Here is an 11,482-nt window from a genome sequence, read left to right on the forward strand (position 1 = left end):
ATTTTCTTGCCAATTTGCCTTTATGGAGGTTTGACATTAATAATGCAGACACAAGGATTTCTTGTTGGAGATTAAAGTTTTAAAATACAATAACCCCACTCCCATTCTTGGGGAGGCAAAAACTAAAGAATAAAAATGTGAAATAAATAACGTATTAATCCACATTTTCACCCCTGTATATCCACATTCATAGGTACAAGGAGAATGTCATGCGGCTGTCCAGTATCCACCATGACAGACCAATGAGTCCTCTGGATGAGGCGGTGTTCTGGATCGAGTTCACCATGAGAAACAAAGGGGCCAAGCACCTGAGGGTTCAGGCCCACGAGCTCACCTGGTACGAGTATCACAGCCTGGATGTTGTGGCCTTCCTCCTTGCCATCATACTGTTCTTGATATTCATCTTCATTAAGACCTGCAGTTTCTGCTTCCGGAGGTGCTGTGGCAGAAAGGGAAAGACAAAGACAAAGGCTGAGTAACTGATGGAACTGAAATGTAGTTGGTAAAGAACAGACTGGTGAAAAAACAACCTTTATATAACAGTTCACCAGTTTTCCTGCTGGTGTAAAGCAGATAATGTAACCACAAAGCTCTGGACTGTGTGACAATTACTGGCTTGGGACGAGTTATTGTTACTACTTTTAAACAACTAATTATAATTGTTAAAAAATTAAGACATTCATGAGAACAGTGGCCTGTACTACAAAGGGAGTTCAGCCTACTCAGAGTTAAGTCGGGGTTATCAGGCAAACTCAGGGTTGACAAACTCTGACTGCCTACACTGGAGTTAAACGGTACTACGACGGTAGGTAAGATGTTGGTTAGTTGAGTCCGTGTTAACCCGGTGTCAACTTAATCAGAGTTGGTGCGCGTTCTCACAAAAGGGGTGTGTTCGGCGGTGTAGATAGAGGTTTTCACAACGGCGCACGCTCCGTATTTACCACAGTAGAATGCACGTTGATTGTGTCGGGATTGTGTAATATGATTAAGATATAAAGGTAAAACTGCACATAAGGTCCATTGTAGGTTTGATAATCCGAGACGAGAGGGGGTTGTAGCCAATTCTGTGGTCTGGTCGCCGCCACACAGACCACTGGTCGCTACCACAGTCTCTGAGGGAAGGCTCCTTTCTGTTCCTTTTTACACAATCTGTGGCTGTACACATTAAAAGAGGTCAGTTTCAAGGTTTTATACAGTCTATGGTTCCAAAGTAGACCTAAAGTGACCTTAGATCATTTAAATTATCAACTGGCAGATGATACTTCTTTTTTTTGTCTAATAGAGAGGAATGAATCAAAGCAATTAGATGTGTTGAGGAATTTTCTACTGTATTAGGCTTAAGAATTAACTTGAACAAATCTGTTTATTAGGCTACCACTTAAGGAATGTGAACTATCAGAAGTTAATGGTATCCCTGTGAACCCAGTTATATACCTGGGTGTGATAATGAAAAACTCTGCAATAACCTAAACTTCAGCCCTATGATTAAACAAATAATGAAAAAGGTTCAACAAGTTATCAAACTTTTATAAATAAGCTGTAATGGCCTGGAAATGAATAGATAGTATTTTATTCGCACGATTGCCGTTATTCAATTCAAAAACACCAAAGTATGAAGAAGACATCACGAACCAGACTTAATCTTTTAATTTGGAGCCAGGCAAGAGAGGGCATGATACGAGGCTCCACAGTCTTGGGTCGCTGCCACTAGGGGCGCTAAGGATAGTGGTCGCTGCCACACTGACCACTGGTTGCAGTTGGTTATATCTACTGTAATACTTTATCATAATTCTTTGTTAAATATACTATGTTATGCCTACTCTTATTGTTGCACTATATATTTCGGTTTGCGTGGTTATAGTCTATCTACAGTAACAAATATATCTAGATCATAATACTTTGTTAAATATAGCCTACTAATTTTTGATTATAACTATATTCTTATTGTTAAAATCAGTCTAGCTTGGATTCAACCAACAAGTCGTCATCATGACTCACCACACTTTCCTTCACAGGTGACATCACTGGCCTTCTTCAAAGATAGAGATTTATTACTGTAGGTTAACCACACAAACTGCAATATACAGTGCAACAATAAGAATATAGGCATAATCGATAATATTGTAGGCTATATTTATCAAAGTATTATGATCTAGATAGATGTATTAGCCTACTGTAGATTGGCTACAACCACACAAACTGCAATATACTGTAGGCCTACAGTGCATCAATAAGAGGCATAATTGATAATATAGTATATTTTACAAAGTATTGTGATCTAGAAAGATGTACACACTTTCATTCACAGGTGATAACACAGGGCTTGTTATAGGCAAGGACTAAAGATAGATAGATGTAGGCTATTACTGTAGGTATAACCACACAAACTGCAATATATAGTGCAACAATAAGAATATAGGCATAATCGATAATACATTAACAAAGAATTATGATAAAGATGTATTACAGTAGTTCCCATACACACACACACACACACAGCAGTCCATTACTTGTCCCTGATGTCTGTGATATTGCAACAAATATTGCCGCTGCAAGGAATTGTGGGACGGCATTCTCTCCTTTCCTTTGTAACGGATGGTCCGGTGTACCCTATGCTAAAGGTGATATGAAAGGAAGCATTGAAATACTTCAGGTTCACTTCACTCAGTTAGGAACCTTCCTAAGCAAAAAAGACTTTTCAAACGCAGCCCTCGGGTAACACCTATTCACCTTTCGTAATACGGGTTAACCGGGAAGATACACCCGACGACTGACAAAGTTACTCCTGAAGTTACCTGGATAAGACCGTTATCTCGCTGCGTAGTACAGGCCACAGGTTACAGTGTCTAATATTGTCGTTTAACTGCTTTCTTTAAGTAGTCATCTGCATGATAAAGATGAGCAACAGTTTTGTCACCATAAACTCAAGTTCAGTCTGGCCTGAAAAACAGTTCCTCTCTACACAGACAAACCATTTATTCTGTCCAATACAGTATGTGGAAAGTCTTCTTGTTTGCTCCTTCATGTATCACCAGTGATTTCTTCAATTGCTGACAGGTGTGCACTAATTAGCATAACTGCACCTGTAGCCAATTTCACATTAAAAGCTTTCATTCATTGGGTGGTGTAACTTAAAAAAAGAAACCACACACAAAGGGATTTCATTCTGTGCCTTTACTTTGATAATTCTGATGATACCCCACCCCTTCATGTTTTCTTAGTACACAACAGTGCAATCACAGATATGTATAAAGGCATTGACACATGGGCTGCAAATTAAAATTTAACATACAGAAAATATTGCATTAATATAAATCAAGTGATGTAATAATACTAAAAAAACAAAAAAACAGCCCTCCCATGTCATCATCGTGTCAAAAATAAAGGTGACATTCAAATTTGCATTAAAGCACCCCACCCATGTATGAATATGTTTTATTTCCATCATTTTTTCAGTTTTCCATCTTCTTTCACCTTCCATAACATAAGTTCCATGCAGGCAGCAGCGTCTTCTGCAGTGTCGTGGCCACAAACTGGGAGAAACATTAATACAGTATGTAAATACATTGTCAATACACATTGACAAAACATGCATTAGCTATATAAATTAACCCTTAAATTTTGAGCCATTTCTTTATTTGAGTTTAGATTTAGATTCAGTTGTAAGGTGGAATTTTAACTTAATGGACATTCAAAACAAACACTTGTATGGTGGCTGTAGGTATCCATGATGACCCACCACTCTCTTGGATGATCCTCCTGAGGTATTCAGCAGTGAGGTTGTTCAGGGTCAGCTTGTGAGGGGGGCCCAGACGGTGGGGGAAAACCACTGATGTGTCCACCACCGTACCATGGAGAAACTACAGTAAAGAGGAAGATATCTGAAGCTATTATTACTTAGGGAATCAGCCTCTATAGGAAAAGTGAACATTACTCCGTAATGAAGATGGAGGTACAGGTGGAAAAAACTAACATAATTAAAAAAAAAAAGTCTTCCATTGATGGCACTGCACACCAGTAGGTGTTGGGACTGAAATGACTAATCTTCACCAAGTGTGACCTTCTAGTCCCACTTTTAAGATGGTAGATGAAAATCCTACCAGTTTTGTAACTGTTTAGACAGATATACCTGATGAAAAGGTTCTCTGGACTTTTCTATACTGGTTTGGATTATTCAAACACTGCTACCAAAGTAGGTAATTTAATGTTAAATGCCAACTAGCATTTGTTCACCCTTATGCCAATTATACACGTGTCCAGACTTCCACTTGGTCAATGCAGTTATGTGTCTGACACATGTTGTCATATTTGTAAAAGTGTTTGTAATTGTGACTGTCAAGTTAATTCAGAGTTTATACTTTCTCATGAAGTGTTTAGATTTGTTTGTCAACAACCTCTACATTCAGGTTATTAATAATAATAATAATAATAATCCATGTTATATAAACCCCACCACTATAATCATCTAGACAACACCACTTTTGCTGATGCTCCCATGGACTAACAGAAGAAACTAACTGAAATTAAATTAAAATAAAAATAGAAAACAAGGTCTACAAATGAATAAGTTATAACAAACCATGCATAGGGATACTCCTGAAATAACAATTTTAAAAAGGCTCTTGGCAAAGAAATTGTGTTAAGAACTTAGCAGGCAGTCATGTTGGATGTAACGTGGCTTTTGGTTACAAACCTCTTGGTTTATGCAAACACGCTCACAGCTTGGTTTTTAAAATCCTTGGCCAGGTTAGCCACGATTGAAACCGATACATGTTGTGAATGAATAATGTTGGGAAAAGCTTACAGTAGTCACCTTGAGGGCACAGAGGTCTGTTTCTAGGCCGTGTCCAATCAGAATGGTGTCGGCATTGATGAAGCTCAATAAGGTTTCCTGCACCTCTCTGAGGGAGGTGCAGTTACCCTTCACATCTTCCTCACTGATGCCTGAAAACCTTGACAAGTGTCACACAGGATATTGATAGAGCAGTTGGCTGATTAAAATACATCAATACAGTATCATTTCCTTCACTTTATCACCTAGCATTAGTAATGATCTTTGGACACGCATGTTGTATTGTAATGCAAAACTGTTGAACTTTATTTTCCTCTGTTTCCCCTTTACATTCTCATTTTAGACACACGACATGCGCTTTAACATAAATTTCTGAGTTCTTACCAGTTTCAGAGGGTGGATATTGATATTGATATGAACAGGTGTAAAGAGCATATTGGGGTAAAAAAAGAGGGGGAAAAATAGCAAAGTATCCAATTCCATTACCTGGTGTTGAGGTCGATGACCTCATTATCAGGTCTGACAAAGGTGTCATAGATGATTTGCAGACTAGAGTTGACCACCGTCACTCTGGACAGCTCCAGACCGTGAATGGTATAACACTACAACAACAAAAATGAACACAATTTATATTGTTTTCACTTCAGACTCGAGGCCAGCTAAATATCAAAAAGCTTCAACTCCATCCACAGACCCACTGATTAATGTTTGTTTTGACATCAGCCACATGTGCACATCAGGGTGTCACACTAGTTTTAAATCGTGCACCAGAAGTGAGTTAGGGTTTTGTTTCAAACGTGGAGAAGATTATAAAAACTGGGCCCCTCAAAAAAAAAAAAAAAAAAATTAAAAAAAAAGCTGATCACCATTTCACAATCCAAGGAGTAGACCCCAGGACAGCTCGTATCTGAGGGATGTCTGCGAACGGTCGACACAAACCCATTCAGGCTGAGCGAATCGTGGACATGCAACTGAGGAAGAAAAGACAAAACTATATAAAAATCAATCAACATTTAAGTTACGGAATAATCTCTCACACCGTCTTTTCCTACCTTAAACACCTGACATCCAGGTGCTCCCATGACGCCCTCACAGCAACTGTAGCGGGTCTCCACGCCACCTGGCACTGTTAACAGTTTAATTTAATAAATTTTATCTACACAATTTTCTGATGGCGTTCACTGTATGGTAAACATTTTGAAACGTTTGGAAAACATAAAACTATGATATACTCACCTTTATTTTTAACTCCTTTCCCATAGTGGTAGTTACACTCCTCCTTACGGGTGTGTTTGCCCGTTTGGCTCACAGAGTATGTGGCCCCACACCGACAGCAGATCCTCTTGAGGGCTTTATCCAACAAAATAGAGGAGGAAAAACAAAACACACATCAGAGTGAAATGTGCTGAGAAAAGTCATTATCAGTACAGCACAGACAAGTGTGCCCTCTAGTGATATAATATGAGAATAGCATCAAACTGTCTTGCAGCTGCAATATGATGTTTTCACTCACGGTCTGCGTTGCCCTTCTTATTGTCAGCAAAAAGAACAGCACAACCAGATTTCTCTGGGTGCTGGACAGGATAGTTGCTCTCAATCAGCTTTTCCTCAGTCAAAATGTAGTCCTTTAAACTCTCATAAAAGGCCATATCGTCTGCTGGAAAAATTAATTCACTGAGAAGCTGTCAAAATATTTGAATGAAATGACAAAATCATAAAAAAAAGAAACAAATTCTCACCGTTTCCTTTAAACTTCTTCAGGTTAAGTGGAATGTTGCCTTTGAATCTTTGGCTGCTCACGTCATTTTCATCTGCACAAGAAAAATATAAATGGATTAAATACAACTAGTCTCAGCATCATGTGGCTTTTCCCCAGAGATTCTCACCTTTTACAGCAGCACCACTTTGGTTCTTCAGCTTCTTCAGTGCATTCACTGCAACACTCAGATATTTGAGTTTGTTCACACTGCGATTATACACAGTCCTCTCTTCAGCAAGAGCCTATCAACATGAACAGGGATGGAAATTAATATCTAGACTATAGTTGGTCAGTTAGGAGGATGACATTAAGTGGCACAAGCTCACCTTCTCAAAGGCATCGTTAACATTGGCTGTCGTTTTGAGGAACTCCTCCGTAAACATGTTAATATAACGCTGACGGATGTCATGGGGCACTTTGTCTTTGGTGGCCTCACACTGCTGCTTCAGCTTACGTTTAGTAGGCACTGGCTGAAAGAATATATTCATTATTAATATTAACCAGATAAAAACCATGTCCCACTTACACCAGACACATGTTTAGTTATAGTAATTGAATTTGGCCCCAACAAAGGCGGCTTTTAACCACTCACCTTAACAGCAGCATGGACAGGTGTTTGAGGAGTAGTGGAAACAGCCGGGTTTGAATGTGCCAACGCAAAAGCAGAGGTTAGTGAAGGTTTACGTGCCGGCGCAGGGATGAGCACAGGCGCTGTTGTGCGGTATCTTTGCAGAGGGGTGACTGAAGGTGGATGGTATATTTGTTTAACGGCGACAGTGCTCATATGCACTTGACTGATTGGGGTTAGAACTGAAGTAACTTGGCTGGAGCTGGAAGTAACAGGCAGAGGGAAGGCGCCCTCTGGGAGGATCAAGTGCAAGTTGTTGCCTACTTCGATCACAGCAGTTCCCAAAGGTACGTAGTTAATGTAAGCTGCGGAATAAGTCATAAACACACATGCAGATATGATGCATGCAGACAAAGCTACTAAAATACACCACTAGAATAAGTTCTATTTAGAGTTTTGCATACAGCAACAGAAAATAAATGCTGCTTGATCTACATGTATGAAAAACAGGGAAGGTCTCACAAAGTTTTACTGGCAGACAGATACGATGAAAGTAAAATATTTAAATTTAAGGAAAAGCTTCAATTTTTGCATTACGCAATGATATAATGTTTTTATATTTAACATTTTATTTTACGCTTGTGTTGGGACACAATATTATGTAAATTTTTTTTAGTGGTAATCTTTCCAAAAGAAAAGAAGAACAAGACCCTAATAAAACCTCATCCACTACAGCCAACAGAAGCTTACCATTTTGCAATGGAGCAGGCTGCACGTTTTCAAGGGTTTGAGCCGCAGGAGAAGGCGCACTCTGGGTCTCTGGCTTCTTCTCACAGGTGGAGGAAACAAAAGCCTGACCACCTTTAACCGAAGCAGCCAGCATGGAGGCTCTCTGCTGTACCTGCTGGAACTTGGAGGCGGTGGAGGGCTGGGAGTAAAATCCTGACACCGCAGGCCCACATAGGGGAACCAGCACCTGGGGCTGAGGTCTGCTCTTTGCCACTGGCTGCAGAATTGACCAAGTAAATAAAAAAATGTGCTGAAAATACATGCAGCGGTAGTATTCAATTAACCCTAACTAGATTTACCTTTTAATTTAGTACAGGAAAAAATTAAAATTCCTTTTTGGAGATTGAAAGAAGCCTTGCAGTGTACAGTATTTGTATGTAACATGTACCTCTGTATATCTGGCTTCATGAGCCACCCTCTTCTTTCCTGACGATGCTTGGGGTTTGCTGTTTAACTCCGGCTTCTCCACATCCGTAGATCCAACCTAAAAACGAGCAGGTGATGGAAGAGATCTTTACACTGTTGAAGACATTTCTTCATCTTGGATTTGGAGCGTCCACAGCATACTTACAGACACATCAGGCTGCTCTTCATTTCCCTGATCCTTACTGTTTGCCTCCATGAAGATCCTGTAGCATTCCTCCATCGGGTCACTGTCAGACAGCTCCATTTCTGAATAGTTGAGCTCATTTTCATCATCAGAGCTGGAATCAATGATTATTAAATCCTCAGTATCCTCTTCTTTCACCAAAAGCTGCTCAGTTGATGACTCTACTCTGTTCATCAAGCTTGATGCTGACAAATTGTGCCAAGCCTGACCTTGGCTGCTGCCTGAAGCTGGTTCTGCCAGCTTCGGGTAGCTTGCAGGGGGAATAGTTTTACCCTGCATCTGCCCTGGCATTTTGCTTGACGTTTCCTGGCTATGTGGCCACACCGAGGGTACACATTTTGTGGAAGACCACTGATTACTAACTCTGTTCTGAGCTGGCTGCTCTGTAGTCAGGGCTTGCTTGGTGTGTTGCCTGCATGGTGAGTCTGGGTTAGCGGCTGGGGCTTTATAAAAAAGTGAATTCTTTGGTGAAAAATGATGTGGCTGCACTGGATTCATTTTCTCAACACTATGAGGCAGCTCACACGGAGGCAATTCAATCTGAAACTTGTTTTTTCCCTTTCCACCACCAGCTTGTTCCAGTTTGGATCTTGCTGGACTGTGGTTGCAGCAGGACTTGCAGGTTCAGGACTTTCCTCCACTTGTGTTTCAGCAGCCTGAAAGTGATTACTAATTTTCAGACTTTCACATGCCAGGTCTTCTAAACATCCAGTTATGTCATCTTCATGCCCATAAACGGGTATATTTTCATATCCTTTGTTCTCATAAAGATCAGATGGACCTTTATTGTTTTCAGCAACACAACTACTATAAACTCTGTTTTTTTCTACCGTTGATGAGACCTTGCACACCTCACTGTTTGCAAGGTGCGGTGGAGTATCAAGTAAAATATTTGTTGTTTGGGCGTCCTTTATTACCTCTACTTTATCATGGAGGGATTTGCCAGGAACAGAATCAACAGGTTTCTGAGCTCGCAGTCTCTTTTCGTCAGGCGAGGGAGGAACGTCAATAATCAAGACGCAGTCTTCGTTAGAGTCATCAAGTGGCTCTGGAGATCGGGAAAGCTGAGCCTGATATGTGACTGGCTTCTTTTGGTCACAAGATACAGCGTTTCTTGCCCTTTTCAAACCTTGTCCATTTTTCACTTTTTGCTCTTTACCCGATGAGCTGTAAGAACGCAAGCCAGCAGAAAAATTGGACAGAGGGTCATACTCCAAATCAGTCCTTGGTTTTGAGTTGTCAACCACGTACTTCCTTGCTCGGGAGCACGTTTTAGTAACATTTGTGGATGAAGACAGTCCATAAGAACCTCTGTGCATATTTTTACTTGTAATGTCAGACTTGGAAACAGAGGAATTAAGCGCAGTGTGTGTGCTGCCTGCCTGCACAGTCTGGTACCGGGACAGTCGCCTTTGCTCCTGCTCCACCTCGTGCCTTACAGTTTCAATCTCCTTATTGATCCGTTCCAGCTCCTGGAGGCCATCTTTGGGGTCATCATTCGCTGGTGCTCCACAGACAGCGTGTGGATAGCCATTGCGGCCTGTTCAAACAGAATATGGAAAAGGACTTAATAGCATTAATGATATTGTTGAAATAGTACAGGGTGAGATTGGGTTAAATATAAATAAGTTGTGGGTATTTAGGGCTCTCTACATGCAACAAATTTAGCCACATATGCCCCTAAAAATAGTAATTTGTGCACATTGTGCTGGGAAAACGCTTAGTGCCCTGGTAATGCTGGTGTGGTGACCTGTGGCTGCACGCAGGAGCAATCGTTGTCTTTACACCAGGGGCTCTCAAAGTTCTCAACCTGAACTGACACATATTAGACCAGGGACCCCCATCTGATATGCTTTTAGTTTTTGGATGTTTAGTTGCAGAAAGTGTATCAAATCCATGGCCACAATAGTCATACATTCTGTCACTTATGGATAGAAAAATATAGTGAAAATAAATTAGCACCTTTTTGCTGACCCTCTTTTGAGAACCACTGCTTTATACTACCATAATTAGTTTTAGATTGTTTTAAGCTTCTCAATTCATTTATTTGTGTTTTTACATTTAAAGACTTTATTTTAAGACAAACTGATCTTTGCTTAAAAGTATTTAGAATTTAAATCAATTGTTGCACAAAGAACCAATAATGCCAAAACAATTCTCATAAAACCATTTATTTTCCTTACCTGCCTTGACAATAGCTAAGCTTAATTGTATTTTTATTCTCAGGTTAAGTGTGATACCATCTAATTTTGAGAGTTTTTAACAGTTAACGTTATTTGAAAACAAAAAGAGACAGTCAGGACTTTTGGTTTAAGTGTGAAGTTGCTTCATCTTTAAGCTAGTTCAGTAAGTTTTAAACCCACGTCTAGCCCACTTTATACTAAAGTTACACTGTATACATATATGCAAAACGTTTAACAGGCAAGACTACAAGTTACTGCAATCTGCAAATTATGGTTAGATAGCAATCCTCAAAACACTGACCTGCAAAGTCAACTATCGATGATTTATACGAGGCAGCACACATATCCCGCACTTCTTCTGTGGCATGTTTGTACAAACAGTGTGGCCGCTCACAGAGCCCACTTTTTGAAAAAGGACAGATTATGTCAGCAAAAAGACCAGATGAGGGAAACATCAGCAAAAACCGCTTGGTTAAATCACTAACTAACTGTCGGCCAACAGGTGGAGGCTCCAACTGAACCCCGGGTGACGTCAGCCGCACTTTATAAATGCTCTGCTCAGGTCGCGAGACGACCGTTTAATTCATCAAAATTAGTATTTGTCCCGAAAAGCGTGTATTTTTCGAGAAATTAAACCAATTTAATCCCGAATATATACATAGGCCTATGGTACATTTCGAGTCATGAGGGTTCATTTAAGTATTTGTCCAGGTTGTTGTAGTCGTAGTTCACCGTGTCGCAGTAATCCCTCCACGTCGGCGGTCGGCGCTGCTCCACTAAA

The 11,482-nt window shown here is 40.2% G+C and overlaps 2 protein-coding genes across 2 annotated transcripts in view; one reads left to right on the top strand and one right to left on the bottom strand.

Annotated features, from left to right (window-relative positions):
• The window catches only part of LOC119892488 (UDP-glucuronosyltransferase 2A2-like), a 42,154-nt gene extending 38,802 nt beyond the window's left edge, over positions 1 to 3,352 (top strand). Inside the window, exon 9 of the mRNA XM_038704756.1 lies at positions 194 to 3,352. Within this exon, the coding sequence (XP_038560684.1) occupies positions 194 to 479 (286 nt within the window). The 3' untranslated portion in view covers positions 480 to 3,352. The remainder of the gene's footprint in view (positions 1 to 193) is intronic.
• LOC119892489 (RNA exonuclease 1 homolog) lies at positions 3,160 to 11,473 on the bottom strand. Its single transcript, XM_038704757.1, is given in 17 exon segments — positions 3,160 to 3,533; positions 3,740 to 3,860; positions 4,814 to 4,952; positions 5,279 to 5,394; positions 5,659 to 5,763; positions 5,845 to 5,918; positions 6,029 to 6,142; positions 6,306 to 6,446; positions 6,532 to 6,603; positions 6,679 to 6,793; positions 6,878 to 7,021; positions 7,144 to 7,484; positions 7,870 to 8,125; positions 8,297 to 8,392; positions 8,480 to 9,015; positions 9,018 to 10,058; positions 11,003 to 11,473. Coding segments are annotated over 17 exon segments (3,654 nt in total). The 5' UTR covers positions 11,157 to 11,473; the 3' UTR covers positions 3,160 to 3,444.
• Between the last annotated feature and the right edge of the window lie 9 nt (positions 11,474 to 11,482).

The sequence above is a fragment of the Micropterus salmoides genome, unplaced genomic scaffold, assembly GCF_014851395.1.
Source record: "Micropterus salmoides isolate LMB-PRFRI ecotype aquatic unplaced genomic scaffold, ASM1485139v1 Ms_hic_scaffold_7, whole genome shotgun sequence".
NCBI lineage: Eukaryota > Metazoa > Chordata > Actinopteri > Centrarchiformes > Centrarchidae > Micropterus > Micropterus salmoides.